The sequence below is a fragment of the Carcharodon carcharias genome, chromosome 1 (assembly GCF_017639515.1).
Source record: "Carcharodon carcharias isolate sCarCar2 chromosome 1, sCarCar2.pri, whole genome shotgun sequence".
Classification (NCBI taxonomy): Eukaryota; Metazoa; Chordata; class Chondrichthyes; order Lamniformes; family Lamnidae; genus Carcharodon; species Carcharodon carcharias.
Window position 1 is genome coordinate 1,709,844 of NC_054467.1, and position 19,921 is coordinate 1,729,764.

General features: G+C 46.1%; 1 protein-coding gene across 1 annotated transcript; it reads right to left on the bottom strand.

Moving 5' to 3' along the window:
* Nucleotides 1–1,904: 1,904 nt before the first annotated feature.
* On the bottom strand, nt 1,905–11,876 carry cisd2 (CDGSH iron sulfur domain 2). Its single transcript, XM_041199000.1, has 3 exons — nt 11,672–11,876; nt 4,312–4,526; nt 1,905–2,230 (listed from the first exon to the last, which is right to left on the bottom strand). The coding sequence occupies exons 1-3, from the start codon at nt 11,772–11,774 to the stop codon at nt 2,141–2,143; spliced, it is 408 nt and encodes a 135-aa protein (XP_041054934.1). The 5' UTR covers nt 11,775–11,876; the 3' UTR covers nt 1,905–2,140.
* Nucleotides 11,877–19,921: the final 8,045 nt, after the last annotated feature.

Here is a 19,921-nt window from a genome sequence, read left to right on the forward strand (position 1 = left end):
TTTGTGAGGCAAGACCTTCCTTTAACAAATCCATGCTGACCATCCCTGACTAGTCCATGCCTTTCCACATGACAGTTAATCCTATCTCTCAGGATTGATTCTACTAATTTGCTCACCACCAATGTAAGACTAACTGGCCTATAATTGTTTGGCATTTCCTTTGATCCCTTTTTAAACAGTGGAACTACGTTTGCATTTCTCCAGTCCTGCCGTACCTCCCCTGTCTCTAGTGAAGATTGGAAAATCATCCTCAGAGCATCTGCTATCTCCTCCCTGACTTCCTTCAGCCTCGGAAACAATCCATCTGGCCCTGGTGACTAATCAACTTTCAAGGATTTCGACCCTTCAAATACTTCCTGTCTCTTTATGACTATCCCGTCCAATATATCGCAGTGTTCCTCCTAGACTACTATATCTACATGCTCCCTTTCCTTTGTAAACACGGAGACAAAATATTCATTCAAAACCCTTCCCACAGCCTCTGCATCTACACACGTTTCCATTTTCATCTCTGATAGGTCCCACTTTTTCCTTAACTAACTTTTAGCATTAATGTCCTTGTCCTTCAGATAAGTAAGGTACAGTGGGATTCCAAAAGGTTTCTCCCACTGGCTAGCAGATCCACAATTACGTAGAACAGGGTTTCTCCACCGAGGATCTATCAAAGTCCACAAGAAGGATCGACCAATTAAAGGCTCAAACTAAAGCTGGTGCTTAATATCAATAATTGAACCCAGAATGTTGCTGTCACCCAGTGGTTCCCTCAGGAACCGCAGCTGGAAAGCTCACATTGAACAGTTTCAGTCTCTAGTTTATTAACCTTAAGAGTTCTGGAATGTTCTTCACCCTGAACTATACAGGGATAGAGAACTGATCCATGGAGAGTTCCTTCAGCTGACAGCCTACATGATTGGGTCCAATGTCACTTAGGTTCATTCATTTATATTGTGTTTCTCAATGCTACACCTGCTACGTCCTGCCTCTACTGCAACCTGTTCGAAACAAAGAAATTAATAGAAATCAAGTGATAAAAATCTTTCATGACTTCAATATCCCACAGAAAAGAAAACAAAAGTGGAGCAAGATCTCCTAAGCCCAGAGGCTCCTTATCCTCAATATTGATTCTAAAGATACATCGGACAAGTATTTCAAACAAGGAGAACATGTTGAGGAAAAATAAAGCAAAAATTCAAACTCCTCATATTTTCTTGGAACTATGACAATTAAAGCCATCAACAGATTATTTAGAGCTGGACACTGCAGCGCTGGAGCACAATGAGAGAGGGGCAACTGAGGGAGCACTGGTTCCAGTAACTAAGTGTCAAGTTCCCTTTATTGCCTGAAATCTACCTCATAGCCTGGATGTGGATCTGGTAAATGGAGCTGAGGAAGTCCCTTAGCACAGTTTACATCCCCATGACTTGACAACTGCTGCACAGCACCAGCAATAACTTCACATTAAGAAAAATAAGAATAAATGTCTTTTCTCATTTTTATACAGAAATAAATACTGTTGTGTTAAAGGGAATCTGTGAAATTTTTCTAACATGGAGGTTTTGGGGGGGGGGGGGGGGGAAGACGAGGAGGGGCCTTAGAAGCAAAAGGGTTGATAACCCCCAATGTAGAAACAAAAACTTATAATACAGTGAAGAGTTGCTGTGTGTCAATGAATCACCTGTACTAGACTATGACTCCATGACTTAGATGGAAAATGACAGTGTTGTCTTTACTTAGCAACTGAAAATTATTTGCACTCCAGCAGAAAGACTTTCATAAACAGCAGTACTTTCTTGTACAATAAAACAATGTACATTGTTTTAGTGAACAACCTATGTGCAAAGACATCTAGGAACTACAATGTTCAAAAATAGCTTGCATCTCAGTAAAGTAAAAGCACAACCCAATTTTAAACAATTGCTTTAGTCTTTTTAATCATGATAGTAAAGAGTAGACTGTCCCAATTATAATCACTGTACATTACATTAGACATTTGTTAGTGACAAGTAAAGCTTTACAACTTCTGTACAAATTTTACTGTAAAGGTACATTTATTGGACTGTTAAAGTTCATGGTTGCACTTTACAAATGATCTTTACATCACATGAACACATTATGTCATGATTAAAGAAAATAAAAAATGTTATACTTCTTTCTTCTTAATGATCAATGGACCCACATTATCGCCCGTCAATTCATTGTGTTTGTTGTGAGACCCGTCACAGACAGGGAACTATAAAGAAAAACACAAGGCCAGTCAAATTTTCATTCGTGTTCTATACAAGCCCACAATATGTTTTGGCCATCATAACAAACATTTTACCGCCTGTCGTTATATTGTCTTCATGAGCTGAGTGTTAGAGATAACCTGGTTTCAAGATTACGTTAAACCATATAAATGTTGGAGAAGGATTCCTGCCCATATACACATCACAAAACTAAGAAATACAATATCACTTTCTGGGAACTGAATCTTTGAAGAACAATCTTCATTATGATCAGATTAATACAAAAGTGATACAGTATCAATTATCAAAATGATAGTTTATGACTAAAGAATAATGTAAATATGTTTTACTTTACAAAATGCTTTAAAATAAAAAGGGCTGAAAATGTATGGTTCTGTTTCGGGCTCACTCATTCACTCACTAAGAGGCTCTGCACCAACTGCAGGCCTCACTGTTTCAACTTTACAATGTTCTCCTTGATAAATCAGAAAATGCTGGAAAAATACAGCAGGTCTGGCAGCATCTGTAAAGAGAGAAACAGAGTTAATGTTTTGAGTTCATATGACTCTTCTTCAGAACATCCACAGAATTTTGCTTTTATTGAAGGGAAGAGCTGTGATTGGGCAGAAGGCAGAGAGATTAATGACAAGGTTTCATGGTGCTAAAGGGAGTTGGTAATGGGTATAGCAAAGAAACAAAAGGCGTGTTCAGATGAGGTCTGAAAGTCTTATATTTCTATTTTTCCTCAGTTCTGATGAAGGGTCATTGATCTGAAATGTTAACTCTGTTTCTCTCACGACCAGGTGCTGCCAGACCTGCTGAGTATTTTCTGTTTTTATTTCAGATTTCCAACATCTGCAGTGTTTTGCTTTTGTATTAATGTTCTCTTTGATGTGTTCATCACCATTAGTAAAAACATGCACAAAGCATACACCATTGAGAAGAGTTAGGATGCTGATGGTCTTTCCATTGTCAATCTAGGAAATAGGGAAGAGGAAATTACATTTATCATAGTGACTTCTGTTTCCAGGACTTCCCAGTTATTAAGAACCAATTAACTTTTTTTTTTAAACTACCTTGAAGTCACTTATGTTGTCAAACCAGCAGCAATGGTCCTATAAAATGTAAAATTAACTGCTAGTTAATCTGGTCTTGTTGTTAGACAGAAATGCTGACCAGGACAGTGGGAATAATTTCCTGCTAAATAGTATGATCTTTTGCATCCACTTAAACAGGCAGACAAGGCCTCGGTTTGCCAATGCTGGAATGAACACCAGGTATTGGCATAAGTAATCTAATTATGAAGTGTCTCATAGTCCAACAATGTCCTATACCCATTGTCTATGTACAATGGTCATTTGCTGCCAACTGTGGAACTGTATTCAGGCATAATTCCGATCTTTGGGAGGGAAGGAAAAAATAAAAACCAACAATTTACTTTCTCAACAAATTATATTCAGCTCCATTAAAACTCATTGCAAAATAGGCTACTGTGAAGGATATAAACGTCTGGCTTTGCTGCATCCGCCAACATCCTGACCAAAGGACGGTGTTATCTTGAGCTTAGGTCAAAAAAACATGCAGAATTCTTCCAGTCAAACCTCAGCAAACTGAATCCTTGATAAGTAGTCTCATGCTAAGTTTCTACCATCTATGATGCTGCAATGTGGCGAGTGATCATATTTGAATGGGTTGCAAATGATCCTGGAATTAATCTGTGATCTTGAGTTTTTGACCTTTGTTTGAGTATCAGTCAATCTGGATTCTGCCTTTGCTCCTTTCGTAGGATCGGTTGATTGTTTAAACTTAACATGCAGGTAGATTCTTCTTTCCCTGCTCAAATTATTCACTTCTTGAAACAGTTACAATAACTAAAATTAGTCAGGTTTATTGGTGCTGATATTAACTTTTAAATCACATCCTATTCTTCACAATCATGGGCAGGGGCACTGGATTGTAAACAATTTTCTTTGTAAGCCCTTCAATGTAAGGAAAATTGTCCAAGTAAGAGGGGTTGTCTGCTTTATTATCACAGTTATAAGTATGCTTCTATCTCAACAGCCCACAAAATGCCCAATATTATTACCGTCTTTGATCGCCAACACCTGCAGTATGCTGCCTTGGTGAACTGGAGATCTTCAATGTTGATTTCATTCACCACTTTGGGATTTTCCTTCTGAATTTTTAGATTAATCAAACTGTCTTTCTGCTGTTTTTTTCGGGGGATGAAAGGTCGAATGGCAAGGTACCCGAGCAGTGCAAGAACTCCAAGGAATGGCAGCAATCGCAGCCATTCTGCAACTGTGGACAACAGAATTAGATTTAATTAGGAAAAAAATATGATAATCCACCACTGTTAGGTAGAGGCAAACATGAATTTATCACCTGCCAAATATCTGTCTATTCAATTAAGTACCACATATTAAAGCTATGCTGCAAAATAAACACAGTAATTTGGGCAGGCATGGGGAAGGAGAAAAGAGAAGGAATATACTGAGATCACACGTGAAACAATTCATCATTAATCCTGCCACAGACGGTGGGTGGAGGTAATGTTTTCGCCCCTTTTAATCTATAAGCAATGGCCCAGATCTTCCAGTCCTGGATCACAGAGATTGGACATACCCTGCAAGATGCATGTCGGGACCCCTGGAAGTCTCAATGCACTGACACTGTGGGAATTGCCTGGAAAGCTCTCCGGGGTACTCTGAAAAATCTCCAACTTGGAGTTAAGAGTCAGAGACTTCAGACAGCTCATAGCACTTACCTGGAGAATTACCCAGGAAATGTTAGATAGAAAAATCCCAGATCTAACTCCAGGGTAACTAAATAACTGACACCCCTCCCCCCACCGCCATCACTCATACCTTCACTAACCCCCACCCAACTCCACCCTTGATCCAAACCACCCACTCACCTGGCACCCTGCAAACCGACCTCTCCCACCTACCACACCTAGACATTCAACCACTCACTCTCACATTCACTCATACACTAACACCTCTGCGACCTTTAAACATTTACCAGAATATAGCAGCTGGTGCTGTAATAACGGGCTTGTCTTCCCCTGATGACCCAGTACTACGAGGAAGCAGCTCCACTGAAGGTACGCGCTGCATTTCTCTTTTTTATTCGTTGAATGGATGTGGGCGTCGCTGGCTAGGCTAGCATTTATTGCCCATCCCTAATTGCCCTCGTTCAGAGGGCATCTAAGAGCCAACCAAATTGCTGTGGGGCCTGGAGTCACATGTAGGCCAGACCAGGTAAGGATGGCAGATTTCCTTCCCTAAAGGACATCAGTGAACCAGATGGGTTTTTACGACAATCGGCAATGGTTTCATCAAATTTCACCATCAGCTATGATAGGATTCAAACCCAGCCCCCCCAGATCATTACCCTGGGTCTCTGGATTATTAGTCCAGTGACAATCCCACTGCCTCCCCTGAAGAAGCCGGGATCAGAAGACCTGTCCAGAATTGCGGAGCTCCATGGTGGCACAGAAAAGTAAGAATGGAGCAGCAATCAGACGGTGATTACCACTCCTCAGAAGATTCGGATCGCAACAAAACTTAACACACAGATAGGTTATGGCCCAAAGAAGAACGGATTCGTTTTTGGTGAACATTCACGGCAATAAAGTGAACATCTCATTGAGGATAGATCTTAAAACTGTATTATCCAGACAGAGAGCTATAGCCATACACCACGATGGAAATTACAACCAGAACTCTATAAATTAAAATATTCCCAATTGTGTTTTCAATTTAAGAAAAAGACACTGCATTATGTCATCAACACAGAACAGAGCATTTCCACCCAACACTATGATTTCAGTTTGCAAAAAATGTAGAAATGGTTCATGACAGAAAACCACAATACATTCACAAAGCTGCTGATACTTCTATATTTCCTCCACACATTAGTTTAACAGAAAATTTATTGCACAGGTTCCAGTCATAAAACAACACAGCTCAGAAGGAGGCCATTCAGCCCATTAAATTTGTGCTAGGTCTTTCAACATTTGCACTTTTGTGGATCATTGTGAACTTTAGCTCAGACTCACTTGGTAATTTTGAAAGTTTGCAATGTATAATGAATATAATTTCAAAACAGAGGACTGGTGTTCATACAGGTTTTTATTTTAATTGAAAACTTAGTACTTGTAGATTAACAATCTGTAGCAAAGCTTATCAATATGCATTAAAGAGCAAAGTATAGCAATCAGATTTAAAAACTTCAAATCTGTGCCCTCTGGTTTATGAGCCTGCAATTACTCAGATGATGAAAAGAAAAAGACTTGCATTTCTATAGCACCTTTCATGACCACAGAATGTCCCAAAGCACATCAAGCCAATCAAGTATTTTTAAGAGAGTGATGATTGTTGTAATGTATGAACTGCCTATTCATCCTGTTTATCATAGAGCAGAAGAGGCCCTTCGGCCCATCGAATCTGCCCCGACACATGAGAAACACCTAATTTACCTACCTAATCCCATTTACCAGCACTTGGCCCATAGCCTTGAATGTTATGACGTGCCAAGTGCTCATCCAGGTACTTTTTTAAAGGATGTGAGGCAACCCGCCTCCACCACCCTCCCAGGCAGCGCATTCCAGACCATCACCACCCTCTGGGTAACAAAGTTTTTCCTCACATCCCTCCTAAACCTCCTGCCCCTCACCTTGAACTTATGTCCCCTTGTGACTGACTCTTCAACTAAGGGGAACAGCTGGTCCCTATCCACCCTGTCCATGCCCCTCATAATCTTGTACACCTCAATCAGGTCGCCCCTCAGTCTTCTCTGCTCCAATGAAAACAACCCAAGTCTATCCAACCTCTCTTCATAACTTAAATGTTTCATCCGAGGCAACATCCTGGTGAATCTCCTCTGCACCCCCTCCAGTGCAATCACATCCTTCCTATAATATGGCGACCAGAACTGCACACAGTACTCCAGCTGTGGCCTCACCAAGGTTCTATACAACTCCAACATGACCTCCCTACTTTTGTAATCTATGCCTCGATTGATAAAGGCAAGTGTCCCATATGCTTTTTTCACCACTCCACTAACATGTTCCTCTGCCTTCAGAGATTTATGGACACACATGCCAAGGTTCCTTTCTTCCTCAGAACTTCTTAGTGCCATGCCGTTCATTGAATACTTCCTTGTCAAATTACTCCTTCCAAAGTGCATCACCTCACACTTTTCAGGGGTTAAATTCCATCTGCCACTTATCCATCCCGTCTATATCTTCCTGTAGCCCAAAACACTCAACCTCACTGTTAACCACCCAGCCAATCTTTGTGTCATCCGCAAACTTACTAATCCTACCCTCTACATAGTCATCTATGTCGTTTATATAAATGGCAAACAATAGGGGACCTAGCACAGATCCCTGTGGTACGCCACTGGCTTCCATTCACTAAAGCATCCTTCTGTCATCACCCTCTGTCTCCTACAACTAAGCCAATTTTGAATCCATCTTATCAAATTACCCTGTATCCCATGTGCATTTGCCTTCTTTATAAGTCTTCCATGTGGGACCTTGTCAAAGACTTTGCTGAAATCCATATAAACTACATCAACTGCACTCCCCTCATCGACACACCTGGTCACCTCCTCAAAAAATACAATCAAATTTGTTAATCATGACCTCCCTCTGACAAAGCCATGCTGACTATCCCTGATCAAACCTTGCCTCTCCAAGTGGAGATAGATACTCTCCTTCAGAAATTTCTCCAATAGTTTCCCTACCACAGACGTGAGACTCATTGGCCTGTAGTTCCCTGGCTTATCTCTACAACCCTTCTTAAATAGCGGAACCACATTAGCTGTTCTCCAATCCTCTGGCACTTCCCCCGTCGCTAGAGAGGAATTAAAAATTCGGGTCAGAGCCCCTGCAACCTCTTCCCTCAGCAGTCTGGGATACAGATCATCCGGACCTGGAGATTTGTCCACTTTTAAGCTTGTCAACACCTCCACTATCTTGTCACTCCCTATATCAATTTGCTTAAGAACCTCGCAGTCTCTCTCCCCGAGTTTGATACCTTCATCCTATTCTCTTGGGTGAAGATGGACGTGAAGTATTCATTCAACACTCTACCGATGTCCTCTGGCTCCACCCATAGATTGACCCCTTGGTCCCTTATGGGCCCTACTCTTTTTCTGGTTATCCTCTTCCCATTGATAGACTTATGGAATATCTTGGGATTTTCCCTACTTTTACCAGCCAGAGCTTTCTCATAACCCCTCTTCGCTCTCCTAATTGCTTTCTTAAGCTCCACCCTGCACTGTCTGTACTCCACTAATGCCTCTGCTGATTTGCTTCCCTTGTACCTGCTAAAAGCCTCTTTCTTTCTCATCGTACCCTGAATATCTCTGGTCATCCATGGTTCTCTGGGCTTGTTACTCCTTCCTATCACCCTAGAGGGAACATGTTGAGCCTGTATCCTCCCCAATTCCTTTTTGAACACCCCCACTGTTCCTCTGTAGATTTCCCCACAAGTAATTGTTCCCAGTCTAACTTGGCCAAATCCTGCCTTATTTTACAAAAATCCACTCTCCCACAATCCAAAACATTTTTTTTTGCAACTTGTTGATTTCTTTGTCCATAACAAACTTAAACTGTACCATGCTGTGGTCGCTATCGCTAAAATGCTCACCCACCACCACCTCAGTCACCTGTCCGGCTTCATTCCCCAGAATTAGGTCCAGCAATGCACCATCCCTTGTTGGACCCTCTACATATTGACCTAAAAAGTTCTCCTGTACACATTTCAAGAAATCCACTCCATCCAAGCCCTTAGCACTATGTCCATCCCAATTAATGTTGGGAAAGTTGAAATCACCTAATATAATTACCCTATTGTTATTGTTTTTACACACCTCCACAAATTGTGCACATATTTGCTCCTCAATTTCCCGCTGACTATCTGGGGATCTATAACAAGCACCTAATAATGTGGTTGACCCTTTTTTTATTCCTAAGCTCTACCCACAAAGCTTCATTCGATGCCCCCTCCAAGATATCATCTCTCCTTACTGCAGTAACGGACTGCTTAACTAATAATGCAACGCCTCCTCCTTTTTTTACCCCCTCCCCTGTCTCGCCTGAAGATTCTATATCCTGGAATGTTGAGCTGCCAATCCTGCCCCTCCCTCAACCACGTCTCAGTGATGGCTACTTTATCACAATTCCACATGTCAATCCTCATCCTTAACTCATCCGTTTCACCTGTAATACTCCTGGCATTAAAGTAGAGGCCATCCAGCCTTGCCTTACTCCATTGAAGATTATTGCAGCTGTACTCCCTCTGACTTGATTGTGTAATTACGAAGTAATTCCGCCCTCTATTGATTACGTCAAGTGCCCACCCCTCAAATATCTAGACAATTCTCCCTTAAAAAATTCTATTGATTTTCTGTTCAACTAGACCCAGATTTTGATTTCCAAAGGACATTGATGATTCCATGGCAAGTAATTTAGTCCACCCTGCCACATGCTGAGCCACAGTCACTCCCTGACACCCAGGGAGGCAGTCAGCCCTGCTGCCAGGCACACCCTCTCAGCCTCAAGAGTTGTGCACAGATCTAAAGAACTTTGTGATGTGCGCAGAGCCGGTCATCACACATCTTGAAAGTAATGATAGTTATTGTAATAAGCTAGACAAATGTGAAATGCAAAATGAAAATAACCACCACTTCAGTCCTTCTCCATAGCCACACAAACTGAAAAAAACATAATTTTGCAATGTTCAAAGACTTTACAGACTATGTTCATAAATGGAGATTGAGCAGTTGCTCCTACATCTACCACCACTTACCCTGATAAGACCACTGTAATGATGTGGTGCTTATCACCAGATCACCCCTTGTCTTGACCCCCGACTCTTCTGGCACCTTCTTTCTCCTCCACTACTCACCTCTCTTTCAAAATCATTGCTTTATATAATTTATGTACAATAAAGATTTCTTCATTGCTTTCCATCCACAGCAAAAAAAAAAATCACCCATTCTCAGTGATTTCAAACTCCATCTCAACTTATCATATTCTCTCTCCTCTGAGACACCACCTAGAGGACAAGGGAAATAGATATAGGGGAACACCACCACCTGCAAGTTCCCCTCCAAGCTGATCACCATCCTAACTTGGAACTGGGTCAAAATTCTGTAACACCCTCCCCAACAGTACTATGGGTGTACCTACACCACATGGACTGCTCTGTTTCTCACTCTTCACAGATATTGCCTGATTAATTGAATATTTGCAGCCTTTATTCTGAAGTTTAGACCCACCCATTTCTAAATTCTAACAGTGGCCACACTTCAAAAATATTTCATTGACTGTGAATTGCTTGGAGATTCCACCGTCCTGACCAATGCAGCTTCTCATCTTTTTAATCACGCCAATGGCAGCCCAACCCCCTCCCCCAACCCAGAGCCCCACACCCCCACCTCTCCGTCCCACCTGCACCCACCCACCCAGAGCCCCAGACCTCCCCCCTGTACCCACCCAGAGCCCCAGTCCTCCCTCCCGCCTGCACCCACCCACCCAGAGCCCCATCCCTCCCTCCCTCCCTCCCACCCACCCAGAGCCCCATCCCTCCCTCCCTCCCTCCCCCGCGCCCAGAGCCCCATCCCTCCCTCCCTCCCTCCCCCGCACCCGGAGCCCCAGCCCTCCCCCGCACCCCTCCCTTCCCTCCCTCCCCCGCACCCAGAGCCCCATCCCTCCCTCCCTCCCCCGCACCCAGAGCCCCATCCCTCCCTCCCTTCCCCGCACCCGGAGCCCCAGCCCTCCCCCCCACCCCTCCCTCCCCCGCACCCGGAGCCCCAGCCTCCCCCCCCCCACCGCACCCACCCAGAGCCCCACCTCTCCCTCCCCCAACCCCCAGAGCCGCACACCTCACCTCCCTCCCACCACCTCCAACCCAGAGCCCCGCCCCCCCGCACCCCCACCCAGAGCCCCGCCCCCCCGCACCCACCCAGAGCCCCAGCCCCCCCCCTCCCCCCCGCACCCACCCAGAGCCCCGCCCCCACCCGCACCCCCACCCAGAGCCCCGCCCCCCCGCACCCACCCAGAGCCCCGCCCCCACCCGCACCCCCACCCAGAGCCCCTCCCCCCCGCCCCCACCCGCACCCCCACCCAGAGCCCCGCCCCCACCCGCACCCCCACCCAGAGCCCCGCCCCCCCGCACCCACCCAGAGCCCCGCCCCCACCCGCACCCCCACCCAGAGCCCCGCCCCAAGTCCTGCCCCTACCAAGCCCCACCCCCACCTCCACCGAGCCCCGCCCCCACAACATCTTGGCCACTGCCCCTGGTTCCCGGGAACCCCCGGGTCCGGTCTCCCTCCCCGAGTATCGGGCTCCCGGCCTCCCTCCCGCACTCCCAGATATCGCTCTTCCCTCCCCGGGGGGAATCCGCCCTCCTTCGCTCCGAGGCCCTCACCTGTCAACCGAGTGAAGCCACCCAGATTCTCGGGAATGGGAATTCGCTTCAGGTAGGCAGGGAGCTGGATTTTAATGATCCTGGCGAGGCTTTCGAGCACCATGATCCCGGTCCCGCTCCGGCTCCCGGTTTTACCTCAAGCGCCTCCGGGCGATGGGGGCCTGCGCGCGCTGCCAGGTCCCGCCCCTTTCAACCGGCTGGCTGCGCGCGCAGGCACGGTGGTGCGCGTGCGGCGTGGTGACATCATCACCTCCTGCTGATTGGCTACGGTGCTGGTGCCAGATGTTCGCTCCTGATTGGTTCCTGCTCAGGTGAAAGTGTGAGCGGGAAAAACTCAGCGGGAAAGTTGCTCATGTTTAAAAATGGACTGAACTCACCCCCGAATTAAATAAAACCCATAATAACCCGACCCCACCCCCCCTCAAAATACCCCAACACCCCCCCCAACATACCCCACCCCCCAACAATACTCCGACCCCTCTTCAAAATACCCCGACACCCCACTCTAAAGTACCCTGACATCCCTAATACCCTGACACCTCCCCCAAAATACCCCAACACCCCAAATACCCTGACAACCCCCCCAAAATACCCCAACACCCCAAATACCCTGACACCTCCCCCAAAATACCCCAACACCCCAAATACCCTGACACCTCCCCCAAAATACCCCAACATCCCTAATACCCTGACACCTCCCCCAAAATACCCCAACACCCCAAATACCCTGACAACCCCCCCAAAATACCCCAACACCCCAAATACCCTGACACCTCCCCAAAAATACCCCAACACCCCAAATACCCTGACACCTCCCCCAAAATACCCCAACATCCCTAATACCCTGACACCTCCCCCAAAATACCCCAACACCCCAAATACCCTGACACCCCACTCTAAAGTACCCTGACATCCCTAATACCCTGACACCTCCCCCAAAATACCCCAACACCCCAAATACCCTGACACCTCCCCCAAAATACCCCAACACCCCAAATACCCTGACACCTTCCCCAAAATACCCCAACACCCCAAATACCCTGACACCCCTCAAAATACCCCAACACCCCAAATACCCTGACACCTCCCCCAAAATACCCCAACACCCCAAATACCCTGACACCTCCCCCAAAATACCCCAACATCCCTAATACCCTGACACCTCCCCCAAAATACCCCAACACCCCAAATACCCTGACACCCCTCAAAATACCCCAACACCCCAAATACCCTGACACCTCCCCCAAAATACCCCAACACCCCAAATACCCTGACACCTCCCCCAAAATACCCCAACACCCCAAATACCCTGACAACCCCCCCAAAATACCCCAACACCCCAAATACCCTGACACCTCCCCAAAAATACCCCAACACCCCAAATACCCTGACACCTCCCCCAAAATACCCCAACACCCCAAATACCCTGACACCTCCCCCAAAATACCCCAACACCCCAAATACCCTGACACCCCACTCTAAAGTACCCTGACATCCCTAATACCCTGACACCTCCCCCAAAATACCCCAACACCCCAAATACCCTGACACCCCTCAAAATAGCCCAACACCCCAAATACCCTGACACCCCTCAAAATACCCCAACACCCCAAATACCCTGACACCCCTCAAAATACCCCAACACCCCAAATACCCTGACACCTCCCCCAAAATACCCCAACACCCCAAATACCCTGACACCTCCCCCAAAATGCCCCAACACCCCAAATACCCTGACACCTCCCCCAAAATGCCCCAACACCCCAAATACCCTGACACCTCCCCCAAAATACCCCAACACCCCAAATACCCTGACACCTCCCCCAAAATACCCCAACACCCCAAATACCCTGACACCTCTCAAAATACCCCAACATCCCAAATACCCTGACACCTCCCCCAAAATACCCCAACACCCCAAATACCCTGACACCTCCCCCAAAATACCCCAACACCCCAAATACCCTGACACCTCCCCCAAAATACCCCAACACCCCAAATACCCTGACACCTCCCCCAAAATACCCCAACACCCCAAATACCCTGACACCTCTCAAAATACCCCAACACCCCAAATACCCTGACACCTCCCCCAAAATACCCCAGCACCCCAAATACCCTGACACCTCCCCCAAAATACCCCAACACCCCAAATACCCTGACACCTCCCCCAAAATACCCCAAATACCCTGACACCCCTCAAAATACCCCAACACCCCAAATACCCTGACACCTCCCCCAAAATACCCCAACACCCCAAATACCCTGACACCTCCCCCAAAATACCCCAACACCCCAAATACCCTGACACCTCTCAAAATACCCCAACACCCCAAATACCCTGACACCTCCCCCAAAATACCCCAACACCCCAAATACCCTGACACCTCCCCCAAAATACCCCAACACCCCAAATACCCTGACACCTCCCCCAAAATACCCCAACACCACAAATACCCTGACACCTCCCCCAAATACCCCAACACCCCAAATACCCTGACACCCCTCAAAATACCCCAACACCCCAAATACCCTGACACCCCTCAAAATACCCCAACACCCCAAATACCCTGACACCCCTCAAAATACCCCAACACCCCAAATACCCTGACACCCCTCAAAATACCCCAACACCCCAAATACCCTGACACCCCAAATACCCTGACACCTCCCCCAAAATACCCCAACACCCCAAATGCCCTGACACCTCCCCCAAAATACCCCAACACCCCAAATACCCTGATACCTCCCCCAAAATACCCCAACACCCCAAATACCCTGACACCTCCCCCAAAATACCCCAACACCCCAAATACCCTGACACCTCCCCCAAAATACCCCAACACCCCAAATACCCTGACACCCCTCAAAATACCCCAACACCCCAAATACCTTGACACCCCTCAAAATACCCCAACACCCCAAATACCCTGACACCTCCCCCAAAATACCCCAACACCCCAAATACCCTGACACCTCCCCCAAAATACCCCAACACCCCTAATACCCCGACACCTCCCCCAAAATACCCTGACATCCCTAATACCCTGACAACCCCCCCCAAAATACCCCAACACCCCTAATACCCCGACACCTCCCCCAAAATACCCTGACATCCCTAATACCCCAACACCCCCTCAAAATACTCCTAATACCCCGACATCCTGTGGGATCAGGCACCAATGGAAATCCAACCAAGCTTCACCTCTCAGCTTCATGAGGAATCAATTGGTGGAGCAACATTATTCTCTCCACATACCATGTGAACAGTGTGAATAACCAAATGAGCGGCACTTGATGGACTGGTGTGCAGCTTAGAAATATCTTACCTCCTGACTCCCCAAAACCTGACCATCATCTACAAGGCATGAATCGGGAATGTGATTGAATGCTCTCCATGCCTGGATGAGTGCAGCTCCAACACTCAAGAAGCTCAACACCATTCAGGATAAAGTAGCCCACTTAATTGACACTCCATCCGCCACCTTAAACATTTATTCCCGCCTGCACCAGAACAAAGTGTCATCAGTGTATATCATCTACAAGATGCACTGCAGCAACTCACCAAGCCTCCTTCGTTAGAACCTCCCAAATCCGTGACCTGCTCAATGGAGTACATCTTCAACAGAATACTGAACTCAGGAAATTGGTGAGTGAGGAAATTCAGTGCAGGGAGGGAAGCAGTGCTGTTCTTTTACAAGCAAGTAGTGATCCAAGAGAGGGAACAGGACGCAGCTAGACATGAGACCTGAAGCCCAAAGGCATTAATTAGGGAAGCATGTAGATGAATGGATGGTGAGTTTTAAGGTTTCTTTATTTTCTCTCAACTGGGGCAGTAGTTTAAGTTAGTACTGGGGAGATATAAGTACTATATTAAATTTATAGCTTAACTAGTAAACTACTTAATATAATTACAATTTAATTGTTGAATGATAGTTCTAAGTTTGAAACCCTAATTAGCTAAAGAAAATACATAGATATGACAGGTGTCATATGTGTTGCAGCCGGAGCATATGGGAGCTGGTGGACACCGGCAAACACATCTGCAGTAAGGTTCTGCAGCTTGAAGAACTTTGGTTCAGAGCTGATGGATCTGGAGTCCGAACTTCAGACACTGAGATGCATCAGGGAGGAGAAAGTTACCAGGACACTTAATTCCAAGCAGCAGCCATACCCCTTACTACTTCAGATTAGGTCTGTGTGACTGTGAGTGAGGCAGGTATGGGGACTCAGAAGATAGAACCAGCGGAGCCTGGCCCTTGCACTTGTCCAACAGGTATGAAGTTCTTGCAGCTTGTGTGAACGAGAGCAGGGACTGCAGGGAGGATGAGCAAACTAACCACGGCACCATGATACAGCGGGCCATTCAAGTTGAGGGAGTAAAAAGGATTCCGGTGCAGACGCAATGAGCCCTCCTGTGCCGCAACAGTTCTGTGATTCTGTGAATGTAATAGTGGTAAGAGAAAGTATACCTAGGACGTTAGATACGGTTCGCTGCTGCTGAGAGTGTGAGTCCCAAGGGCTGTGTTACCTGAATGGGATGGGATAAATCCGGTTGTAGTGGTCCACGTATGAACCAACAACATAGGTAGAACTAAGAAAGAGGTTCTGCTGAGGGTATATGAACAGCTAGGGGCTAAATCAAAAAGCAGAATGACAAAAGTGATAATATGTGGATTACTACCTAAGCAATGAAAAAATTGTCAGAGAGTAAATAAGATTAGAGAGAAGAATGCGAGCCTCACAGATTGATGTGGGAGAAAAGAATTTTTGTTTCATGGGGCACTGGCACCAGTACTGGGGGAAAGAGGGAGCTGTACCGTTGGAATGGCCTTCATTTGAATCACACTGGGACCAGTGTACTGGCGAACTGTATAGCCAGAGCTGTAGAGAGAGCTTTAAACTAAATAATGGGGAAGGATTCACGTAAGTAGAGATTTAAAAAATTAATGAGAAGGGACAAGCAAATAGTGCAGGGTGGCAATATGGGTAATGATAACCAGAGTTTGACAGGAAGAGGCAGAGCATCCAAACACAAAAGTGCACCATTAAATACGGTCAGAGTAGGGGGAAATGGTAAAATGACAGAAGGAAAGGCTCTTTATCTGAATGCACTCAGCATTCATACAAACATATGAATTAGAATCATAGAAAAGTTACAGCACAGAAGGAGGCCATTCGGCCCATCTTGTCCTTGCCAGCCCAAGGACCCCCAGGTGCCCTTTCTAATCCCACCTTCCTGCACCCGGCCAATAGCCCTGCAGCTTACAGCACTTAAGGTGCAGATCCAAGTACTTTTTAAAACAGTTTAGAGTTTCTGCCTCTACCACCAACTTGGGCAGTGAATTCCAGACACCCACTACCCTCTGCGTAAAAAAGTTCTTCCTCATGTACCCCTACACCTTCTGCCACTTATCTTGAATCTATGTCCATTGGTTCTAGAGTTCTCGACCAAGGGAAACAATTTTATCCTGTCCACTCTATCTATTCCCTCATAGTTTTGTACACCTCAATCAGGTCATCTCTCAGCCTTCTTTGTTCTAAGGAAAATAATCCCAACCTATCCAATCTCTCCTCGTGTCTACATTTTTCTAACCCTGGCAACATTCTTGTAAATTAGGGGCAAGAGTAGGCCATTCTGCCCCTCGAGCCTGTTCTGCCATTCAATAAGATCATGACTGATCTGATTGTGGCCTCAACTCCACATTCCCGCCTACCCCGATAACCTTTGACTCCCTTGTTAGTCAAGAATCTATCTACCTTTGCCTTAAAATTATTCAGTGACCCTGCCTCCGCTGCTCATTGGGGAATCGAGTTCCTCAGACTCATGACCATCAGAGAAAAAATTTCTTCTCATCACCATCTTAAATGGGAGACCCCTTATTTTTAAACTGTGTCCCCTAGTTCTAGTCTCTCCTACAAAGGGAAACATCCTCTTAGCATCCACCCTGTCAAGTCCCCTTAGGATCTTATATGTTTCAATAAGATCACCTCTCATTCTCCTGAACTCCAATGGATACAGACCCAACCTGTCCAACCTTTCCTTAAAAGATAACCCCTGCCCCCATCCCAGGTATCAGTTGAGTGACTGTTCTCTAATCTGCTTTTAACACATTTATATCCTTTATTGAATAAGGAGATCAAAACTGTACACAGCACTCCAGATGTGGTCTCACCAACTGTAGCAAAACATCCCTACTTTTATATTCCGTTCCTCTTGCAATAAACACCAGCGTTCCATTTGCCTTCCTAATCACTTGTTGTACTTGCATACCAACTTTTTGTGATTCATATACCAGGATACCCAGATTCCTCTGTACTGCAGAGTTCTGCAATCTCTCTCCGTTTAAATAATATGCTGCTTTTCCAATTTACCTGCCAAAGTGGACAGTGGACCAGTGCAGTGCCAAAGGGATCAGTGTTGGGGGCTCAGGTATTTCTAATTTTTATTAATGACTTGGATGAAGGGACTAAGTGTATTTTACTGATGATACAAGTAAAGGTAGGAAAGCAATTTGAGAGGAGGACACAAAGGACTGAATAATTCATTCATAAAACAGGAGCGTTGTGCATCTGCACTGACATATAATTGGGCGCAATGACATCGGTAAATGTTCCCGACGTCATCACGCCTGATCCGGATAATACAGCAAGTGGGCGGGGCTAGAAATCGGGCACCTGCCCAGGTTATTAAAATTTCATTCAATGATGTAGTTAAGATCATTAATCTTCCAGTTGACTGCAATATTATGTTATGTGAGCAATAAAACGCTTGCAGAGTGTTTCACTCCAGGTGGGTTCCTCTTTTTTTTATCAGGCAGCTTTAAAGGCTCCAGCTGAGCTCTGAGTTTCAGCTTAGCAGTTCAGGGTTCTGTAACTACTGGAAATGCTTCATAAAAGAAGTAGTTTGCATTTCAAATTTCTCGTGCAGAGAGGTCCACTTAGACACTAACCATCACCTTAACCTTCTAACTAGGCCAGACATGCGGATAGTTGTCTGTGTGAGACACATCCTCTCGAGAGGAGGAAGAAGGGCACATCAAGAAATCCAGGATACACTGGTGGTCCATGAGGGTAGCAGAGCTGCGCCAGAACAAGATGGTGATGAGACCATCACGAATCCACAATGGAGGCGCAGACGTGCTTATCCAACTCTCAAGTATATAGGCAGAGACTGAGCTATCTGCAGATGCCCAAGACACAAAGCAAGAGGAGGATCAGGCTGTCAAGAACGACAGTCACATCTCTTTGTAATATGCTGGCAGGGGAGATCTCATCCAGCTACATCGGAGATCACCCAATACCTGTAGCTGTCAAGGTCACTGTCGCGCTCTTTGCAGCAGGCTCCTTTCAGGCAGCACGTGGAGACCTCAGTGGCATTATGCAGCCTGCTGCACACCACGGCATCAATGTCTTCCCTGATGCTATGTTCAGAAGGGCAGGAACTTACAGCTCTTTCACAATGGACGGCCAGGGTCAACTTAAAAAAGCCAGAGGGTGTGTGGCGATTACAGGTTTTTTCAGGGTACAGGGAGCCATTGACTGTACGCATGTCGCCATAAACCTTCCAGTTGGCCATCCCTGCACCTCCATTAATAGGAAGGCATTCCACTTGTTGAACATCCAGCTGGTCTGTGACTATCATTGGTGGATAATACAGGTATGCGCAAGGTACCCAGGCAGCAACATTCTGCATGACTCATAGGTGCCAGACCTATTCAGCGGCCCTGATGCCCTGGATGGATGGCTTCTGGGTGACATTGAAGAAATAGCTCCTGACTCCAGTGAGGCCACCCAGAACAGATGTGAACAGGAGCTACAATGACAGCCACAGAAGAACCAGGGTCATTGTAGAACAGATAATCGGGCTATTGAAAATGAGGTTCAGATGCCTTGACAGATGAGGAGGAGCATTGCAGTACACTCCATCATGTGTGTCCCTCATGGCCGTGGTATGCTGCGGTCTCCATAAATTTGCTATTCCGAGAGGGTATGCCCTTGAGGAAGAGGGGACACCAATAGGGGGTCGCTCATCTGAGGATGAAGATGAAGATGAAGTGAAGGAACATCCTGACATTCAGGTGGGAGGACCTGGATCTGATCAAGACACAAGGGATGCCTTGATAAGGCAGAGGTTTGAACAGGTAATGAAGTCCTGGCTTCAGATGCATGCATGGCACGTGTCCAAGCATCATTCCATGTGGAATGTGAGAACCATGTCACCGTCCTGTCAACACACTTACCATGTAC

Bases quoted from the DNA above. Each gene is read 5' to 3' on its own strand.
- cisd2 (XM_041199000.1), bottom strand. From the start codon at position 11,774: ATGGTGCTCGAAAGCCTCGCCAGGATCATTAAAATCCAGCTCCCTGCC. The intron at 4,527-11,671 runs GTGAGGGCCTCG...TGTTGTCCACAG, and splicing joins TGGCTTCACTCGGTTGACAG to TTGCAGAATGGCTGCGATTG. The intron at 2,231-4,311 runs GTAATAATATTG...TTTTCTTTATAG, and splicing joins GGTGTTGGCGATCAAAGACG to TTCCCTGTCTGTGACGGGTC.